Source organism: Taeniopygia guttata, chromosome 1A (genome assembly GCF_048771995.1).
Source record: "Taeniopygia guttata chromosome 1A, bTaeGut7.mat, whole genome shotgun sequence".
Classification (NCBI taxonomy): Eukaryota; Metazoa; Chordata; class Aves; order Passeriformes; family Estrildidae; genus Taeniopygia; species Taeniopygia guttata.
In genome coordinates this window covers 50520990-50543887 of record NC_133025.1, presented here as the reverse complement: position 1 = coordinate 50543887, position 22898 = coordinate 50520990, and the positions used below count along the sequence as shown (strand labels likewise).

Here is a 22898-nt window from a genome sequence, read left to right as displayed (position 1 = left end):
AGATGAGAGAGGACAGGTTTCCCCCTCTAAACTCTGTGTGGAGATCCCTGCTGTTTGCTGCCAAGAGACCGCCAATGAGCAGCAGCACCTCTGTGCAGCCAGCTCCAACAGTGACCTGCTGTCCTGCCTCCCCATGAGCCCTCACACACCCTTCACATCTCAGGATGAAGGTCTTCCTTGCCAAACTCCCCACATCAGAAGGGACTGGGCAAAGAAAACAAACAGGGAGGGAAAAAAGCAACAGGGAGGCTTCCTGTTCTCACAGGCTGCCACCCCTGCTGTTCACCAGCTTGTGGCCCAGGGAAGGCAGCACACACATCCGCCTGGAGCCTGTGATGCCCTGTCAGATATTCCAATGCAGCAAGTGAGTGAAGACCCAGGGGAAAAGGCTGACAATTGGAGAGGATTTAACAGCATTTCACCTTAAGCTTGAACTCCAAACTGAAAGGATACTGATAAAGCTGTTCCTAGCAGTTGCCATAGGCACACACTACCTTGGGCTGCAGCCTCATCTACATACAGAACAACAGGTCAGGCCTAGTGAGTGCCCAGATGGAAAAACAGCCACTGAAATTAAGCTGTTGAAGGAAGTGTCACTTGTGATAGGTAACAATGCTTCCACCACATTAGCACCAAGCCAATGGCCCTGTTTGATTTAAGAATTGTACTTAGGGAAGTACAAGCTTTTAAAAGAGGCTTCAAACCAATATCCTAACGTGTTGTGATAGCCGAGGACCACTTTCCATAACAGAAGAGGTATAATAGCTCTAACATCCTGACCCAGTTCTGGTGTGTGCAATTACCTTCTGCTTCCATAAACTCTCTCTCTTCCTCTCTTCCCTTTAGTGGCAGCTAAACAAGGTGCTCTTGCTATTTTGCTTCCTGTTGGGGAACAAAATTATTCCATGCAGCTGCCAAATTCTGCCACAGATGTGCCAGTATTCAGCACTCTAACAAATCTCAGATATCATGTCTAATACACTTGGACATGAAAAGCACTAGAGCAATATAATATAGGCCTTGGCTATATACAAAATGAGCTGGCACAGTCAGCATGCAACAGCCTTCTGGAAGAAGAATACACATTCTTGATGAGTTTGTCTGTATGTAAAAGCTGTATCAGGATAGCTGTACCACTCATTTTCCATGTTGAGACCAACTCAAAGTACCTCAGAGCTGTTTGTCACAGTTTGGGAAATGAAGCAAAAAAGTCTTGGTTCACTGCATTTTAGGCAGGCGCTTGCATTACAAAAAAAGAAATACCATTTTGTTGGCAGACCTAACAGAGGGATAGAACTGAATAGTCTCCAGGGAATAAGCTCTCCTCACCAAAAGACCTGGTTCTCATCTCAGTTAGCAATGTTACACTAATGTCCTGTCATTTTCCCTTTACCACAGGGCTTTGTCCCTGCCATCAGCCTAGCTCTGGGAAAAGGAAGGGCATCCTGCCATTCCTGAATGGCCATTATGCATCCCCAGAGCAAACCTTGAATTCTGAGAACAGTCTCAGAGAGCTCTCCAGTTCCTTACAGGACTGTAACATCGATCCAGTAGTGCAACACTTTGGCAACAGAAAGCATCTTTTTAGGAAAACTTATACAATAATGATTTAGCACACATGCTCCCCAGGTCCTATGACCACAAAAAGTCCAGCAAGCAACACTCTGGTAGGGCAGGGGAGGAACAAAGGGGCTGTACAACCACCCAGAGCCTTGGGTTATCATAAAGCAATCACCCAACACCAGAATTCTGAAAGAAAGAGCCTCAACATGAACCTCATCTCATTTGTTTCAGTACTGCTGCCCATGCATGGTGACAACAGAACGCTTAAATATGTGGGGAAAGATACAAAATTAACTCTGTTCTGGAGACCTAAGTACTCCCAAATGCCCGAAGTCAGGACTTATACCAATCACACATTTCCACTGGCAGGAATAAAAACTCCAATAATCTGGAACATCTGGGTATGATTTAACCACTAGAGGGTGTAAAAACAGCACAGTGAAAGGTATGCAGCCAGCAATTAACAGCATTCAGAGCCTGAAGGAACGAAAAAGGCATTCAAAAAAGTGAAGGAGGAGTAGGATGCTACATAAAGTGAAAGAAAGGGCAGAATTTGACTATTGTGGTCACAGGATGAAAAGCCCTAAAAATAAGCTTTGCTTTGTTACTTCTCCATAAGAAAACACTGTGGAAAAAAAAAAAACACAGTAGAAGTACTTACAGTAAAGAAGTACAACGGGGAAGAGCACAATACACTGACTTACCCTCACCAGCTCAAATCCAGCTCCTAATTTGAGGAAATCCAACACAATTGCTCCTGTATCTCATAATTACTTTGTTCCAGGTGGGGACCCCTACACATATTCCCACATCACTTCCTCCTTTCCCAGTGCAAAAAGGCAGGTGATGGATCAGCCATTGCTGATTCTCCCACACCAGCCCCAGCCCTTTTTCTGCTGCTATCAAGTTAGAGGCTGGCAATCAGATTAGCTAAAAGCCTTGAAACCTCATTAGTGAAAACCAGATCTGAATTTAAGCTGCCTCAGGGACACTAGCAAGACAGAAGGACAAATACTTATTACAGATCAAAATGTTGTAGAGAGCAGGAAGGAAAAAAAAAACAAAACAAAAAACAGGCAAAAAGTATTTTTACAAGCATTTGCTAAATGAAAACACACAAATTAAACTGCAGCTGTTTGTCCTCCAAGAAATTTCATAAAGCTATCTGCCATCAGTAATACATGCACACACTTGCTAGCACTCATTACTCCCTGTGCCTACCCATACAGAGCTCTCCAGGTCTGAAATGAGAATTACAGCCGAAGCTGTAATTCTCATTTCAGATCCTGGCTGTAGTACAGCTTCCCATGCCCATCTACACTGATCTAGCAACCCGCCAGCAACAGCAGTTTTGGATATTCAAATCAGAACAGAACTTATGGGATGAGAAGGAGGAAACCTGGGAAGCAAGATGCACTAGCAGGTATCAAAACACCCCTAAATGGGTAGATAAAATGAAGCACCATAATAAGGTACAGAAGGTGCTACTAGAATGGGAAAGCCAAAAGCAGATATGAACCACTTTAATGATCTGACTGGTTCTGCCTCGCAAGCTAGCTTACCTCACTTAGCCTGGACAGAGTAGGAACACAACTCTCACAGCATCCCAGTGTGTAGCATTTATTTGTGCTAGTTAGCAGTTTAATATATCCCAGAAGACATTCTGAATAATTTCCTCCTATGAACTCATACTCACATACCAAGCACCAAAGATTTAAGCTCTTCAGTTGCTGAAGCTGCACTATGCTGCAATTCCTTCATAAAAACATCTCCCATTAAGCTGTTATTACATATACCCAGACCTCATCAAGGGATGATGAAAATCGCTTTCTTTATATAGCAGTACCTGAGAGTATTAAAGAATTTGATTTTGGTTTTGTTATTTGCTCATTACTGAAATGTGCTGCATTATTGATTTTCTGTGCATATTAATTTCCTGCTACACTGGTTCATACTCTGCTTTGCAGTAGCACTGCAGAACACTGAAAAAAAATTCATTCCAAGAAGGGAGATTTAATGTGTGACGGTTGTATCTTACAACCATTAAATTTCATTTGTTCCAAAGCATCTCCTCCTTCCATTGTGAAAATTCATCAGCTGGATTTCTCCGTCTTCTGTCAGGAGGCAAGAGAAGGCTTACAGATGCAGTGCACTGAACAGTGTAATTTTTACTGCTGCAGGAACGCATCCTGAATAAGAGCAAGGGGCAGGGGCCCTGCAGGACTTGAAAGGAATGCAAGACAAGTTCACAGATATTAGAAACAACCCAACAGGATGTGTCATTCCCTACTCCACCAGAAAAGCAGACTCACAAGAACTCAGTGTTGTTTTGCTCCCCAAATGCCAGAATTACAGCAATAAGTATAAAACAGGGCCAAGCATGTACTGGCACTGAACATCTACATTCATTAACACTGAGGAGATACAGTGGGAGCTTAGGACAGGGATTCTAAGCTGTGACATTTTAAAGAATCAAGAATGTCCTGAGGTGTTGGTAATGTGGATGATATTTAACCCCTTAACAGGCACCTTGCCACATACTGCTGGAAGCCACAAAAACTCAGTCAATTAATCACATATGTCTCTACAAACAATCCACAAAAGAATAAAACTATTTCCCCTCCATAACATGACAGCCAGGAAACTGTCAGACAATACACCCCTAAGTGCACAGAGATGCACGGACACATATATTTACTGCAATCAGACACTTACTTGATTGTCTCTTGCTGGATATCCATGATAACCTGAAGTCAGAGGCTCGTTCTGCAAGACAAGAAAATCAAGAGTGAATGTAGGAGTTACAAGGAATAGAAAGCAAGGAAATATAGGCCTGTCTTAACTCAGCCAAAGACAAGACCCTGCATGAAATGGGGGAAGAATGAGCTAAAGTATTCTGCCAACTTCCTTTTTTCCATGTAAGCCAATGCAGCTAAAATTTATTTTCAGCTGCATATGCCAAATTGTGTAGAAGAAAGAAAAAAAAAATCAAAGCCATAAAATAAGCATAAACTAATCCTACCCTCTGTAATATCAGTTACGTATAATTTTGGTCCTTTTCAAAAAAATTTTGATATGCAAACACATTTACTGTGATGAAAACTGAACAAAACAGAATATAAAATTACAGAAGCTATTGTGCACTTCACCCAACCTTGAAGAAATGCTTCCGAAAACATTCGCTGTAAATGTGTCATGTTTTTTTCTTTTCAAAACAATATTAATAGTTTAATATGAACTTAAAAGTAGTCAATGTAACTTCAAACACCCCGGTAAGCCTGTGCAATATCTCAACACTCCCAACAGGAAATCAATCCTCTAGGCCTTATTTCTTCAGCCCAGAAGGGACTCTGAGCCTACACATTTTGTCACATATTGGCAGCTCCATCATCCTCTCTGCAGGAATATATGAACCTCCAACACTTCTTGAATTTCTCTATGAAATTCCCAGACTCATCTCTATTTTAGCAGTGCAGTGGGAATTAAGATAGCATAATAATTCCTAAATGTTCATTTCTGTTTCTAAATTTATTTTTGGTTCCTCTCCCTCCAACATATCCTCTTTGCAAGGGGAAAGGGCACTCACATGCCTCAGGAGATGCATGTCTTGGTTGATGCCTCATGCATCTTTCTGTCTGAGCAGAGGATGAAAAATTAAACTAGACAAAGTCTGTATCGGTTCCACCCTGGTACCCCTATGCATTCACAAACAACTCCCAGCACAATGCTAGGAGGAGGAGGAGCAAAGGAAACAGCCACCCTCCACAATCACTTTCTAAGTGTATCTCCTGTTAGGACTTGTGAGGAGGAACTCTTATGTCAGCCCTGCACTTTCTCCAGCAGCTCTTTGAGAAGGAGAGGAGGGAGAGAGAGGCCCTGACAAAACACAGCAAAATCATCTCAAATTGTCAAAAGCAAATACATATGGGCATGAAGCTGACTGGGATGTACAATCACTGTCAGGAAAGAGGTTTTGTTGAGATGTTTTAGGTTTTGTGCTGGGACATTTGAATGAAAGCCAGCTCTTACCAGAGAGAGGTCTACTACCCTACACAGGGCATGTGGCCACTGGCACAATTTCACAGTTTGCACAAAACACAATTTAACATAACTCCTGCTGAAAAGCAAGGTGCTATTATTTCAGTGCAGAGAATAGCAGTGCTATTTAAAGTCAGTATCCATCCTCCCTCTCTTCCTCTTTACCTCAAGCCTGCCCAGGGGATTCTCTGTAGAAACCTGCCAGGAAACAATCACCCTCTCCTCACACTCTCATGCTACAGTAGCATGCACAGTATGAACACTTCAATGACAACAAAACTTTTAGCAGCCAATTTTTGGGGATTAACCGTAATTAATTAGGCTGGCCACTGTGTGAGTACATTCTTCTCAAATACTAACAGCCAGAAAACAGGTTAAGCACAAAACTCCTCAAACTATTCAGAAACAGAAGGAAAAACACATAAGTAGAAAGAAGTAAATGGAGACCATCAACTACAGCACCACTCAAAGTTTTTGGGTTTTAACTATGAATTTAAGTAAAAACAAAAAACACCACCATGGAAATGTACAGTTAGTCTTTTTCTCCCCCAGTGTAAGTACACCTTATAAGCACTGTGATTGTTTATCCTGCAAACTACAGTTTACCAATGTATGCCTAAATACCATAAACAAGGTCAATATCACAGACAAGTTCCTGTGCAAGCCTCTCTCAATACCCTGAAAACCAGAAAGATCTCTACACAGAGAATAAGGAATTAATGGACAACTTGGCCTTACAGATACTAAAGATATGGGCAGTGAATGCAAGCTGAAAGTTGTAATAAAGAAAGGAAAATATAATTGTTCTTTTCAGGATGGCGTTCTTCACGTAAGAGACTAATAAAGAGGGACTGTCATCACAAGGCTGTGACAGAAAAGAGACAGAACTGAACTTTGTGGGATTTCCTGAAATCACAGAACCTGGATGCCGAGAAACCACAGCTAGAAACCAAACAGTTTCGAAAGTAGAAGCAAATCACAAAAGTCTGAAGAGAAAGATGATTACAGAGATCTGAGTGCAGTCCACAATACGTAAGAAGCTAGAAAGAAACAAAAAAATTGAATGGAGGGGGAAATTTCCCCCATCCCAAAATCTATACTTTATTTTTTGGAGGACAAACCTCACAGCATACAGACTAAAAATGTATGAGGGATATGGCTGCATCAGGACGTAAAAGAAGAGGTGAAAGAGGATTTCACCTCTTCTTTTACTTTTCACCTTAGTGAGAGTTCTGAGATAGCAGAGGTTAGAAAGAGGTCAGCAGCTGGAGCAGTAAGGTCACAAAAAGGCCAAAGATATCTCTTTGCCTTTCATACAGCAATGCTACCACCAAGTACTGGACTCTTTGCAAAATCCCTGCTGTGCGTATCATTGCTCTAATTGAACTTAACTCTCCAAGAGAAGGCAGGAAGCGCCTAGGGAAACCGTCTCCTGCCAATAATCTCCAGTGCTGCCAATTTTACAGGTCACTAATGGTGAATCTGGGGCCTGCTGCATGATTATTCCATACAGAGTTTGCTTTTGTTGAAAACTAAACAGAGCAAGAAGTGAAAGCGTTAAACTCCTGCAACTGGAACAGCACAGTCCAGCAACATCCAGACAGAAAACCCCTGCTAGTAGGCAATCTAAGGCAGCAGAGGCTGGGGATACAGCTCAATCTCCTCCTTTGACTGCACGTGAACAAAACTAATCTCACAAAATGGAAGTGGAAAAGGGAGAGGGAAGGTTTGACACAGATAAGTACCCACCACACACACAGAGGGACTTTGCCTTCTGGCAGCAGCCTGATGGGAGAGGGAATCCCCGGATAACTCCATCTCTTTTGCACGGCTCCCTCCTGCCAATTACATTCTCTTTCAATGCCAATATGCAACCAGACATTCATAAAGAAATTGAGTTAGGCAGCACTAGCCTGCAAAATCAAATCAAACTGCCACTGGGATATTTCATTACTTTGTTTACCACTGAAAAGCATTTCTCGGGTATTTGCAATTTGCTTTAGAGTAGGGAGAATAAAACTGGAAGCTAATACCAGAAATCAGCTTTCTGCAACACGCATTGGGATTTTATTCAAACAATATGGATGATCTCACAGATGGGCTTCCACACTTCCATAGGACGTGTGACCACTGTGGCTGTACCCCAGCGACAGCCTCTGTGCAGGCCAACTAGATTTGACAGGACGAAACTCACAACTCAGTCAAATCCACTAAGCCTTTACCATCCATTTATTTCAAAGTTTTCCCATTCTTCCATTTCCCAGCCTTGCTAACACAAGACCTTTTCCACTGGCACTTGCAATAGTAAGGTGTGCCAAAAACTTCAAGTCACAGGTACTGCCTCAGGTCAGAAGATAAAGTCAGCACAGTCATTTGCAGATGCCTGAAGCTCAAAGTAGATCCTCCTGCACAAGCATAACAACCAGGCTTTGGAGTTTTTGGGGGGTTTGATACCTCTCAACTTGACAAATTCTAAGAGCTGCTGAATTAGACATATCTTCAAAACATAAGGAACTGCCAATCAACCAAGACACTATTAAGAAGTGATCATCGCTGCAGGTGGCACTAACTTATGAAAGGCCTCAAAGGACTGGAGTAAAGTCATTCCTCTACGGAAAACATCACAGCTCTAACACATAATGGAAGGTCTGAAAGTCCTTCTACCCTTTTCTTAAAATTGAAACTAAATTTTAGCTTAAGAATGCAATAATCCTATTTTTGGACTAACCTGACCCCAGACTCAATCAATTTCACATCACAACTTGCCATTTTGCCATATACAACAATCACTGAGGCCTGATCAACAGCTGTTTCCTGACAGCCAAATGAAGCCTAAAGTCTGCAGATTAAAACTTTGCTCATAGGAACCGTTAGCTTAGCAACTTCATCCACACTTCCCCCAACCGGAAAATCAATTCCTGCTGAATCCAAGCTTCAGCCTGAAGTGCTGGGTCCTTTCCACTGAGAAGATAATCTCAGAAACATGACGAAGCAATCTCTTCCCTGGATCTGCAGCATTCCTGCTTTAGTGACAACGCCAGGATAAGTGGAATGAGGTTAATGTAGTCCTTTCAAGTTCCATAACGACCTGCTGGGTTCTGAACAGCAGCAGCAAAATTCACAGGAACAGCTCATCTGTCTCTGCTCTGGCCGCCCCTCAGAGCTACGGGTGGTGCAGCAACCTGGTAGCTTGGAAAGAAGCAAGTAGGGAGAGTCCCTGCATCAGAAAGCCAGCAACCCTTGGACTACACAGAGCAATGAAAAAAAAAAGGCAACAAGAAATTACTTGTTCCTCCTAAAAGCAAAATGGGATTTTGAAGTGATGAGATAGCACAAGCTACACATTTATCAGACTTGTACTAGACAAACAGAAGCCACTTTCTCAGAGCACAGTGAATAAGATGTTCACAATAAGAAAAAAAAAAGTCTGAAAACACTGGCTACAAAGCTATTAATCTGAAAGTGACAGTTGCAAAAAAGTAAAGATCATGAGCCAGAAAGAAATCCCAGTGCTGTTCATCACAGCCCAGTGGTTTCACCATCTTTTTTGTTCTACTTCTTGCATACAGGAAAGACAGAAACCCTGTGCTGGGGAAAGGCGGGGTGGGTGGGGGGATTGTCTCGAAAAAGGCTTTTTAGTATTTAACTGTGGCAGAGCACTACTAAAACTGTAAATGCCTTGATCTTATTATCAGTTGCTAAGAAAATAGGCAATTCTTTATCAGACCCTTACTTGAACAAATTATTGCATATAAACAAAAAGGAAATAACCATTTCTTTGTCCAAGTGTATCTGATTCATTCAGTCTGCCTCCTCAATTGTATGTGCTGTCTCCTACCCCAAATTGTCTTTGGATAAAATTAATGGGGAAAGTAGCATCTAAGGGTGAATTACCAATTATTAATGAAAAACTGAACTAAGCAGTTTTCAAATGGATCTTAATCTTCTCCCTCGATACTTATCCTAATTTGATATACAGCTCTTGCTAATCACTCTGCAGCACCAATAACTGTGGCTATACTATGGGACACTTCCCTTCAGCTGTCTTCACTTTCAGTTAAACCTGCTTCATGGCTTTGGCAGTTTTCCCCATGTGCAGACGTCATCTAGCAAAGGCCATCCATTTATTTGCTTCCTTGTTAGTGCTCCGACATCAACAACCTGTACAATTTCCTGGATGCAAGTAGCAGGACTTACATTTTAATTTTCACCCATCCACCCCACTACTCTCCTCTTTTTTTTAAGTATATGTGAGGACTGCAAGCTTGAGATTTTGATCTCGGCACGGCTGCCCTTGGTGGCTGGGAAGAATGCTGGCTAGCACAGCCCTGGCTTCTGACACCCACCCAGTGGCTGAGGCCACTTCTTGAGGGAGGGAAGAGCAGGGGTGCAGCTGAGGAGACCCAGTGCCAGTGGCCATGCCCATGAGAGAAGAGAAGCGCCCCTGAGCTCCCTGCTCTGCAGCCCAGTAGAGGCCAGGACAGAGGCTCATCCGGCCCCTCTTCCTTCCTGGAATTCTGGCTGCAGCTACAGCAGCCTCCGGCCCAGGCCCCCCCCTCCCCTGCTCCAGGCTTCCCCATATCCTAAAAATACCGTGTTTTCCACAGGAGCCAGTAGGATGCAGGACAGATGGAGCAGAAGAGCTCCCCTGCTGCCGTGTCCCTGGTGCCTCAGAGGGCTCCAAGGAATACAGGTCCCACCTGCAGCCCCACAGCATAAGGGGGTCACTGTCCCACATGTCCACTCCAGCCTCTCAGCTCCACAAAGCTGGACACCCAGCTCTGTAGCAGGGACATGGTACCCACAGCCCGCTGTGGGACTGCAGCTCTTCCGCCCGGCCATCGGGAAGGGGCAGGACCCCGGCAGAGCCCAGCTGGAGGGAGGCCAGGCCTGCCAGAGGCTCCCTGGGCGGGGAGCCCAGTGACACAGTAAAGACAAGAAAGGAAAGTGATGTCAGATTAATAAAAATAGTCTCCTGCCCTGACCAGAGTTTGAACAGTCTGGAGCAGTTGGCCCAGAAGGTGGTCAGACAGAACAGGGCAACTTTGAGATGGCTGCATCCCAGTTGAGTTAGAGCCCCAGTGATGCCACCCAAACATGTCGGTGCAATTTTCTGTATTTTGAAATATGTATATTCTTAACTCCAATCTCCTGGCACTTCTTTTCTGTGAAATCTTATGTAACCAATAGGAAGAATAACTGATTGGCATAGCAGAGGCTGCAGAATGGAATACAAACAAATACACATCTGACCAAACCGCACCGAAAAGTTTAAGCACTTTTAGGTCTGTTAAAATATTCATGATGCAACAAGTTTACAAATGCATACTAAGGCTGCACAGTGTCTGTTATGGAGTTACAGTACAGAAGTCTACTGCTGAAGAGAAAGGGGATTTTCATATACAAAAAGCACTTCCACAGCTAAAATTGAAGTATTTTACGCATATTCTTTATAACAATGCTGATTCTTCCCTGTCTTTTTTTTTTTCCAAATAATGGAAGTAGGTCTCTGGTCAGAAACGGCCTTTCCCCCAGCTAGGTTTTTCATTTTCCAGATCAGCTAATGGATGTTTTCAGATACTCAAATAGATGAGATTTCATTAATTTAGTGTAATTTAAATGTGCAAAACATACACTTTCTTTGGACTACATATGGTAGTCCATCCTCATACTGCTTCAGGCATAAAGAAAATATAGTCAGATTCTGCTGGTCCATGACCTACAGTGGCAACAAAAGATCCAGTGCAAGTTAAAGCCTCTGGGAATACTGTGCACTGTGTGACGTCTGTGATCCAGCAAATGCAAGGACACTCTGCATGCACAGAAGTCAATAGCACAAAATATTGATTTCCCTCCTGTTTCACTAAGCAGAAGCATTTTAAAATTGCAGTTCATCTTCATTTATGCTCTTACTCTACAGAAACAGGACAGGGCTCATAACAAAGCTCTAAAATCCAGCACTGAGGGCACCTTTGGATGCCATAATTGTTACATGGGGCTGAGGAAGTGTTTCACACATAATTTACACTAAGCCAACTCATTACAGGGCAACATGCTCATGGCATGAAAATCTGGCTTGCTCAAACATGATGACTACAAGCTTTCACAAGGTGAAGAGGACGATAGTTTTGCCTGAGTAGACTGTTCACTGTTCTGTTTTCTAAAAAAACAGGATGGAGAATACAGGAGAGAAGAGGACGAGGGAGATGACACCATGGATCCAGAAGGGAAGTCAGTTTATCACAAGTTTCTTGGCTGATTTTACAAATGTTCACAGGCTGTTGCTCAAAGGCTAAAAACAAACAAGAGTACTCCTACTTTGCAAACAAAATTATAGTTGTCATATTACCTTCAGAAGAAAAAAGCTGAAGCTAATTTGTCAGCTGGGTGTGAAGAGGCAGTGATATAAAATTAAATTTGGCTTGCTCTTAGGGAAATTGGCACAAAAGAGACAGAGGCTCAACAGCACACGACTCTAACAAAATCATAGTGTATACTAAGTGCTGCAGGCAAAGAGGTGTGAGAAAAATTTTCTGTGCCCTGGACACACTGGCCTGATTGCATAAGCTGCCCTACATAGCTACAGAAATTATTTTCCCAGGTTCACATTACAAGCCATCTTCTCTTTCCCCAAAGACATAAATTGTTGAAGTAGTCTAGCCAAATGCAGTTTCATCTCTGGAACACTCCAAGTACCCACAGGCAGCTTGAGAAAGGAGAGAAGTGAGGTGGGCAGGCTGATGGGCTGGAGTTGTAATGGCAAGGGGTTAAAAAGCCTGGAGGAGGGAGAAAGCAGACGGCTTGGGGCAGCCTGCCTCAGCAGCCAGGACTGTTTCTGATTAAGCCTGCAGGATTGTGGAGCTATACAGGAAGCGCTGGGGGGCTGGGGGTCTCAGAGCCACCATCCCAAACACACTAGAAATCTTTGTGTTCCAGCAGCACCATCTGGAAACAGTTAGAGAGAAACAACTCCCAGGCCTTCCTTCACAAAATGGAAAAAAAAATAGTAAATCCACTCTTAAGACCATTAAGTCTGGCCTCTTCATCCCCCTCCTGGAAAGCTCTTCTCCCTGCAACAGCAGGGAACAAAAGGGCATCTCTAAAAGGGAATGAACCCCCTCTCGTGCTGCTGCAAGAGCAACTTCCACAGCATGGCAGCTCCCTCTGCTTATGAGGGACACCCCAAAGTGCATCCCCAAGAGTATCCAGGGCACTAATTGCACCTAAATTATCAACCTGGGGGAAAAATGGACAGCAAGTCATTCCACAGCTAGAATATTCCCAAATGGGAGCTATGCACATTCAGGGATACCCTGAATTCTGTCCCTTGGAATCTCCTATTTCTCTGCCACAAATCAGCACATGGATTTGAGAGAACCCACTCCAGAAGAAAAAAATATTCCAGACACACACACACAAAATATTTAATTCTGTTCTTAAGGGGACAGAAAGACCATGGCACAAAGCACATCATCATGGTGATGGCTCTCCTACTGCCTCAGAGGTACCAAGGATCAGAAGGGCAGCAGAGACTGATCCACCCATTTCAACTCCTGACAGGCTCCTTCTGATAAGGAAACAACCTCTTAGTGCCTGAGCACATGTTCTGAAGACAAAGGGGGTGTCTGTCTCCAAAGTGCCATTCACTAGTCTTTTAAAAGGGAAAAGCAGAGGTCATGACTGTTGAATTTTACCAGAATAAATCCTCGTGTACCAGTTTATTAGAGGGTTACTCCCCTTGCAAGAGTTGCTATCTCCACGAAGAAATAAAGCCTGCTTTTACCCTTCCCTCTTTGCTTTACCTTATTCATCTCTCCCACACACATCAGTATTTTTCAGGGTTTTCCTTCTAATTAGACACCAGAGTGCTACACATTTGCCTACAAAAATGTAGAGACATATCAAAACAAAATCAAATCTAACCTTTCAACATCCCAATTAAGCAATTCCATACAAAAAGTAATGAGTGATTCCTGCTATAACACAACGCCATGCCACTACAGAAAACACACCTTTGCCTTTCTTTTTACATCCCCCCTGTAGCTGACTGACACCTTCTTATGGGTCACAGACAGGTGGAATGGGATGTGGTCACATGCCAAAGCTCTCTGCAACCAGAGTGCAATTTACAAAAATAATAACAAAAAAGAAATTTTAAAGTAATATGTTTTCTAAGCCACTGACCAAGGACTCCATGGAATCCACTTGTGTTATACAAACCTCCTCACTGCTCATGCAAAGCTCTTGCTAAACATGACTGCCCTGAGTTACCTGCATGGTAGCTGTGGTCACACCTCCCTACTGCAAAGCATATGAAAAAAAGAGAAATCCTGCCTAAGCTAACCGGAAATACCCAGCCTAGACAAACTGCACAGAATGGCAGGCTACAGCTGATGTCCCAACCTGGGCAAATAATTTATGCAGGAGGAATGAAGCATTCCCATGCAAGCAATGGTCACAGCTAGAACACTGTTAAAATAAGGAGAAGAGAAACACTTATCAAAGAATCTCCTTCACAGAGGAGGAATACATCCTTTCTGGAATAAATTCGAGTTTAAGTACAAGTTCTGTTCTGTTTCAAAAATTTAAGAAAAAATAACAAAAAGTTGGGAGATTGCTCTGCAAAGAGAGGAAGATACAAAACAAAACAGCATCCACCTGCTATGGGGGACCAAACCAGATATTTACAGTAAGTTACTGTTTCCATTTCATTGCAGGAGAGCAAGGCAAACCTCTCTGAAGGCTTTTCTAAGAAAGATCATGCTACTATGGGAAAGCAAAATTTACCAGAGAGGTATCTGCAAGTGGTCTGAATTCCTCAGTTTGGTCCAGATGGGAATGCTTATAACAGAATAGCTGCTGCTGCTTGTATTCTGCCCAGATGGGACAAGAACTTTATGTATTAATGGAAAAATTATGTGAGAGACTTCCAGCAGTCTCAGGTATTGGATAGTCTTATACATTCTGTGTGTAAATACAGCCATCAACAACAAAAGTAAGATTGTGATTAAACAGCACGAGCTCATAGGAAGAAATTTGGCCTGTGAAAGGTCAAGTAAAGTGCCAGAGAGCTTTGTGGTGCCTGCAGTATTAAAGCCCCAGGCTGCTACACTCCAGGAACCTGGGAGACTTCGAGATCTGGGTCTGTCAGGCAGGCAGGAGACACGGTTCCTCCCTGCAGCATCCTACATGCCTCCAATGCATGAGATTTAGGTTTAGTTAAAGCCCAGGAAGTCCTAAGGAACAGCATACAAACTCCTCACAGAGCCTCAGTTCTACCCTATTGTCTCTATGGATAGTCTGAAGCCACTGGAAAAAGACCCACACCCCCCTCCAGGAGGTCTCAAAACCCCTGGATTGCACATTCCTGTCAGCACCACACAAAAGCATCAAAGCCCCCTCCCTTCCCTGCCTGCAAGACAATGGAATAAACAAGGCAGTGGAACTAAACCAAACTAGTTCCTGGAGGATTTGTACCCTCAACCCCCTGACTGTTTCCCATTCCAGCCTCCTGCAGCTATAACCACAGCCCCCCTCACCATGTCCCCTGCTATGGTCCCTCCGAGCAAAAAGGAGCAAACACCGCAGTGTGGCCGGACCAACTGTCCAGCTGCTCCGCATGAGTGCGTAATCCACAAGTCCTGACCGCCTTGCCTTCCATGGCGCATTTGTCTGCATCTCTCCCATCCCATCACCATTTTTCACAAAGCTTTTAGGAAGGTGATAGATAGCATTACAATTCCCCCAACTTTAAAATAGAATTGAAATTACCGCTTGGTTTGTAAGTGTGCATGTGTGGGCAGGGATTGTCACAGTACAATCACCTAAAGCTTGTTTCCTTCACAATTTAGTCTAAAAACCTCTCTCCTGTGTGCAATCCCTGGAGACTTCTTTGCATTAAGAAGTAACATTTCCCTGCCTGAGCCTACAGATGAAATGCAGAACAAAAGAGATCTAAAAGCATTGGGCTCCTGAAATTACAGCACCGTCTATCTTCATATGCAGCACAGTCAGATGAAGGAAACAAAAAAAGGAGCCACCCTCCCACTGAACACACAAACATCTTAAATTAGGTACAGAGAAACTGGCAGTGTAGCAAACCTCTGAGCTGGAGCAGACCTAAGGCACCGTGGCAAATAGCAGAGGAGAGGGCCAGTCAAATCTCAGAACACTGCCAAAGCACCATTTGGGTTTTTTGTTTTATTTCTCAAGGTTCCTTTGTAAATATAGCCAACATTTTTAGTCAAAGCTCTAAACAGTTGCAGTCCTACAAATTCAGTTCTGCTTGCTCCTTCCTCCTGCACATTGCTTGGCCCAAGTATAAAGGGATTAAACTTCAAACTCCCTTGAGCTAGACGGTGATCCAAACCTTTTAAGAGTATAGGTTTTAGAGTCAGATTAAGCCAACCTCAAAAATCACTGTACCAACAAAGTAAATCACTCTCATTTTTTTCCTCTCTGGTTCCCAAGTGTACATCCCTACTTCACCTCTTGCATGTACAGTAGGGATCACAGAAGAAAACTGCAAGTCAGATAAGCTTGCTGATCCTCCTGGAAACTAATCCCTCAAAAAGGAGAAGGATTAGATTAATGAACAAATGTGGCCACTACAGGCCACGTAATCCCTAACACCTGTACGTGGGAGGGTGATGACCACGTAACCTGTATATGGAAGGATGCATGACCACATGGCAGGGGTAAGGGAGAAGGCAGGGCTTCTCTTTCAATGAAAGCATAGTTTCCCATCAGCAAAAACCAACTGCAGCAAGGAGAACTCGCTAACAAGACTCCTCCTTAGAAACTACCAGTCCTTGACCTCCATGCATTTCAGAGCCTTTTACACAGGCATCTAAAACAATGGTTTAGGATTCAGAATTTTTACTCCCTTGAAGAACTGATCATCAGAAACATCAAGCAATCATCTGAAGCAGAAGAAGGAAGTCATGGTGTCATCACAATTCATGGCTTCCCTTCCTCATGCTAAACCATCTCCAGTAGTGTATGGCCAACATCACCAGATACAGGTCCTGTTGGCTCATACTTTGCTCTTTTCTCCCTCAGAAGCAAGGAGCAACACAGGTCTGCTGCTGCTTTACTAGAGACTGGAGCTGCTTAAGTTTGGAGCTGAGTTTTCATGAGCAAAGTGATGCTCTAAGGATAGTAGTAATGAGTACTCAAAACCAAGCTTTCATGCTTGGTCCACTAATTATGTTCAGAGCTGTGGGAATTCAGGAAGGAAAAGGTATTTTCTTCAATTAAATCTATCTACACTTGGTAGCTATTTTTCAGATCAGTAACTGGAGAAGACCTACAAAAACAAATGCTAATACCTTTTTCCCCAGGCTTTTCCATTGCAAAAGCACTGCTCTTAGCTACAGGCCCATCTACCACTGTCACAAACAGATGTCACAGATTTGACAAGACCAACTGCAGAACACTCATTCTGGGGAGAATGTCGATGGTGGGATGAGGCTTATAGAAGACTTCATAGTAGGCATACTGAAAGTATGCATACCTTTTCTTTCACAATAAGAATGTGAAAAAGAAAAATCTTCAAAAACTAATCTTAAAAGAGCATATATTGCTTTCCCTCACAGGGATAGGAAAGAGCAAAACAAATCTCATATAGTAGTCACATTGCTTAACACATTACAGGAAAGCACCTAAATGATGACCGCAGAAGATAAGGTTGTGTGTATATAAAACTTATCTTTTTGCACCTATATTATACATAGCTATATATGAACCTGACCAAAACTGAAACATAACAGACCCCTAAACTTTCTAGGCAACTATCAACACCAGTGGAGATTTTGTAGCTCTAAAACTGACCCAAAAAGGAATAAAGGTCTAGGAGCATTCCTGAATTTCCAGTGTATCTTCCTAGTGCCAAAAACAAAGTCCTGAGGCACCAACACTACCACCTGTAATGTAAAAATATTTGTATCAAGATGAAGCTTGTAATCCTCTGGGTGAAAAACTGCACCTCCCAAATCCCATCCCAAGAGAAGACAGCATTGCATCAGTCAGAGTCTATTGAAAGATAGCACTGGTGCTTGGAGGATTAGTTGCAGCTTTGAAGCAACAGCAGAGAAGTAAAAAGGAAAAAAAAAAAGAAGGATACTGTAATTTCACATAGATATAAGTGCTGCATGAGAAAGCTGTTATCAGCCACACAGAAGGACACTGTACAGATTTGGGACAGAAGGATTGAACACATGCAAATCACAGATTGAGTTCTGTCCCCCACTGCTCTCAATCAGATCAGAAAGATGAGAGAAAAAGACCAAAATCTGCTCTCCGTTCAGAAAACAGACAAAAATCTCCTGGGGGAAGAAAAAAGAAGGAAGGAAGAAAAAGTTCTATTTCTCCTGCTACCATTACTGAAGCTAAAATGGCTACAAATGAGAAACCCCAAAACTTAGAATCTCTGCTCCACAAAGAGAGCAAAAAAGCATAGAGTGCCACACTTTGAGGACAGGCAATTCCAGCTCTCCTGCATCCTGGACGTCATGTATTACAACCAGGCTCAGCTTCCCAACTGACTACCTGTAGACCTCACCATTTATGAGTCCCTGTCCGTCCCCCTTTGTATTTACTTCTGGAGGGGTTGGATGCTTTTGCCACAGCAAAAACACATTTGCAAGCCCTGTGTGCTAATCAGAAAGCACAGTCCTAGACTTTCTCCAGGTTGCCGTATGAAGGTTTCACACTTTTGTAACTTCGTGTCTCCCACTCATCCAGCTTAAAAAACAATAGGAGGAAGCTTGCTTCAGACATTTCCCTCTCCTTCATTGACAGGGAATAGTACACCTCTTCTCCATTGCTGCCTGTACAAAGGACAAAACAGACAACTTTATCCTTTGTTGCCTTCCTTCTAGCCTTTTTGATTCAATAGCCAGTCAATGCTCATGCAGTCTGTGATTTGGAGTTTGTTTTGCTCCTCTTTCTCCACTGAATTACTCTGCTCTGTGCTGCAGAGAAGCCACAGCAAGCAATACTGTAGCCACCACTTCAGAGGTAACAGCACACTGCATTGCTCCAGGCATAATCACCCAAGCGGGGGGGAAAAAAAAGACAGCACATTGTTCCTCCCACATTACCCAAAATAACCACACACTGCAAATTGTGGCCACTGACTCTCAAAGACTCTACCTTTGGCTGAGGGGACAGCATTCAGCAAGAAAATATTTCCACGGCCCAGGAGAAAGGTGCACCACTCCAGGATCCAGCATTTACATGGGCATTAAAAGACTGGGTTTCTCTCTGAAGGGAGTTCTGCTTTCTCCAGCATCTGTCAGACCCTGGGGACCCCTTAGCACTTTATCAAATACTAATCCCAGAAGGCTGTAACAATGCAGGATTAAAAAACAAAAAACAAAACAAAACAAAAAAAAAAAAACACCAAGCCCTTGTTACTTTGTACTCCATCACTTACATATTGCCTCTACTACAGAAAACAGTTTTTGAGGAATATTGGTCACAATTCCGATTATTACACCTATTTTGCTCATCAGTTACACTAGTTTTCAAATATCAGTGTAATTACTATAGGAAAAGTCAATCCATTATCAAGGCTGATTTATTGGTCAAAATCCAGAAGGAGATTCTGGACAAAGAGGACCAGACAAAGAAAGAGCCGATTTACATGATCCAATTAGAGGTAAAAAAACACCCCTCTGTGCAGCCAGGAGGAGGACCTGAAACTCCATCCACCCCTGTCAACTGGGACCAAAGAGCACTCGGGTCAAAGGAAGCTTCCCCAAAGACCAGCCACCTGCTGTAATTGCTTAAAAAAGAAAATACAGAGGAACAAAGCAGAGGATCAACACAATGAAGATGGTACCAAACATACATCCAGAAGTTCTTGTTAAGAGAAGCGATAACCTTCTTCCAAAAATATAAAATGTGTCTTCAACAGTTTTTATGAGTTGTGATAATGTGAACTGTAGAGATCTTTTAAATGCTTAACAAAAAATTAATTCCAATTACTAATAGTAACATCATAGACGAAAGGGAAATGGTTTCTATAAGAAAAATAATGTTACAGTGAGCTCATGGACACCCCTTTTTCCCCCCCTTTCCCCCGGGCCTCTGTGGCTCTGATCATGATAACCCCTGGATTCTCCTTCCTGCCCCAACGGGGTTGGCGGGGAGCCAGGAAAGCCCACCCTGTCCAAAACCTATATAGACCCCTAAAACTTCCTGTTCTTTCTCTTTTGCCCCCCTCTCCCACGGACACCACAGAATAAAGAGAGCTGTTCCAACACCCCTGGGGTAAGAGCCTCTTTTGAATATTTATCCCTCTCCTGGTATTCCTCCCCTCACAGCCCCATATCTCTGAGCTGGTCGGATTATTTGGGGGGCTGCGTGGAGGGGGGGAAAACTACAGAAATTACAAAATAATTTTAAAAACCTTTTCAAATTGTGAAATGTGATTTTTTTCTAGGACAATCACCCCTGAAAGCTCAGAATACAGAAGTAAGGAGAACCTCAAATGATGTGTGAACCATCAGGATGTGGTTTGCAGAGAAATCCGCTCCACCAAGACGAAATACAGATAGGACACAATACCAGATACCGCACGTGGAGAGCTGGGACAAGAAGATCGGGATCGGGAGCCCAGGCAGGCTTTAGCAGGGCTGCAATCCAGAGACAGATAAAAACACGCAGACCTGCCAAGAACCCTTTGAGCAGCGAAGGGGCCGGCGCCCACCTAGGCTGGGGATGGAAGGGTTTCAGGGCAAGCCAGGCCCACCGAGCCGCAGCTACACAGCCCCAGGGCGAGCCCGGCGCAGGCGGCCGCCCCCTCCAGCCCCGAACACACAGGGTGCCCCCGGGGCAGGCGCAGCAATGAATTCATCAGCGGGTGCTGGCAGGGTGCCTCGACGCGGGAATTCAATAGGAGCAGCAGGCCGAGGAGCAGTGAATAATTCAGGCGCTCCGCCCGCTCACACCATGCCGAGGAAAGACGAAGCTCGCACCGCCGTGAGCCGCTCCGCGCACTCCCGCCCGGCTCAGCACCGAAGGCGGTGCGCGAGTGGCGCCCGGCCGGGCGAGCCGCGCCGTGCCCCGCAGAGCCGTGCCACGCCGGCAGCGGCCCGGCCTGCCCTCGCCACCAGCGGGAGCGGAGCGCCGACACACTACACAGCACAGCTTGTTCCCCTCGCACACACAGCTCCCTGTGTCCCGCGGGAAGGAAAAGCCACCGGCAGCGTCATGTGCTCTCCATCAGCCCTGCTCCCAAAGCTTAAAGCAGAAGAGGTTGAAGGCTATTCTCTTGCAGCCATTGCTCTGTCCCTGGAAATGTTTGTCTTAGACTAGTGTATCTGAAATAGGAAAAGCTGCGGGGAGGAAAAAGAGGGATAAGGCAAGACAATATACAAGTGTTGGGGATATGAAACATGCTAACCTTCAAAGCATTAGGCTTACAACACTGCATCCTACATCAGAGGAAACAGCTTTTGGGAAAAAAGAACCTCTGTGTTGGTCAGTCTATGTCAGGCCAAGTCTAATGATGACCTGGAGCATACAGAAACACTGGGGACAATTTTCATCTACTCTATGCAGATTGAGAACAGACAATCATTACAACTCAACACACTCCAGAAATACAATTTCTTATTGCCACCATTAGAATGGGAAAACCTCAAGAAGGGCAGAAAGTATCTCTGGATTTCTTTCTTCCCCATTCCACCAAGAGACATCTAATGCTGAAACTGTTTTGCCAGACATCGAGTCTTGAGGCCAGAACAGACCTGGCAGGTCAGGCCAAAGTTCTAGGTGCTCTCATTTTTCAATCATGCATCTCCCAGCACATGCTGCAACACGGCAAAAATGCCTCCAGCGCATGATGAGCATGCTCCCTCCTGCTCCAGCCCAGCAGCTAGTTTTGCCCCAGAACAAGGTAGCCCACATTATCCTAGTGGCCAGGACAAAAGCATTACAGATGGGCCAGGGCATGAACAAACAGCAGTTACTGCAGCCGACTGCAAGATGCAGAGCTTCACTGCTGCTGCTAGCAGCACTGAATGAGTCTTCATTCACCATGAGGAGTTCTCCCCATCGTTTCTGCTCTCAAAAACTTTCCAACCAACTCAGGATAGCACATTTCACACAGCGGCCGGCAGTACCAGCTGTACTTCCCAGGCATTGAGCTACAGCTCACAGACATGCACAAGCAAACAGCGTCTGCAAAGCCACTGTACAAGGCTAAGCAGATGGAAGTAAATTGGGTCCACTGTGCTCAGTAGGAGCCCAGAGGGGGAAAAAAATTATCTAATTTGATACTTACTCCTTTTCCTGCACAGCAGACCAACAGGGCAAGGCATCTTAACCACAGATGTCTGTCCCATTACAGATCTCCCCGGGGCCTGCCAGGACTTAGACTGTGTAGTTCAGCAAACAAAGAATCCCAGACAGAACATGAAGTCTGGGCTCCAGAAGCAGCTTCTTTATCTTTACTGCATTTTTTATATTTTTAAAATTCTTTTGGCACTCTGCTGACTGTCACAAAGGTAATGCTTGGAATGTACAAATCTGCGCCAAAAACTGCTGAGAGAAAACCTTAAGAACGTTATATTAGCTGAATGCAAACTCAGTACACAGTGTATTTAGATTGAGCCTTTTGACCTTCAGATATTACTGTACAAACACCTTCAAACCAGTAGCTCTTCCTTTGCAAAACAGAGGTGGGATGAGAGAGAGATGGGAGAAGAGCATGAAGTCTGTCTCAGCCTAAATCCCTCATTCCTTTTAACAAACAGGAATTACTGCATCATTAGATTTAGTGGCAGTACTTAAAAGTAAATCAGATTTGGCGAGAGGAAAATAAAGCTATTGACTCCTGACATTTGCAACTTCAAGTATATTAGACCAGCTCCTCCATTTATATTTAGTACACCAGTAAAGAAAGCAGCAGCCTCTAATTAAACAGACACAGCATAATCTTCGCTGAGGGATCAAACACACCAGAAACCTTCCCCTTCCTGGTGCCACGGCTCCCTGGGAAGCCAGGCTCTCACACGCTGCTGCGGAAACCATCCCAGCCGGGTGAGTCACCACCGCTATCCCCCAAGGGGCATGATCCAGAGGGCCTCTGGAAACAGAGGCTCTGCTGGGAGATCAGTCTGAAGAGAGAAATTGAAGCAAGATCCAAATTTCGCCTGCTTCAAGAGGATTGCTTTATTTTTCTCACTTTGTCTCCTCCGTGCCTCCAGTGACTTGTCTCCCTATTGAAGGGGTGACAGCCATCATTTTAGCTCCATTGACTCCATCATGGATTCTATAAGCCAGAA

At 44.0% G+C, this 22898-nt stretch overlaps 1 protein-coding gene across 5 annotated transcripts in view; it reads right to left on the bottom strand.

The window, feature by feature from the left end:
• The window catches only part of RBFOX2 (RNA binding fox-1 homolog 2), a 171150-nt gene that overhangs the window by 131081 nt on the left and 17171 nt on the right, over positions 1-22898 (bottom strand). For 4 of the 5 annotated variants that reach the window (XM_030263083.4, XM_030263088.4, XM_030263091.4 and 1 more), the window contains exon 2: positions 4279-4329. The exons of the other annotated variant lie outside the window; for it this stretch is intronic. In XM_030263083.4, coding sequence (XP_030118943.1) covers positions 4279-4329 — 51 coding nt within the window. The remainder of the gene's footprint in view (positions 1-4278; positions 4330-22898) is intronic. 5 annotated transcript variants of the gene reach the window in all.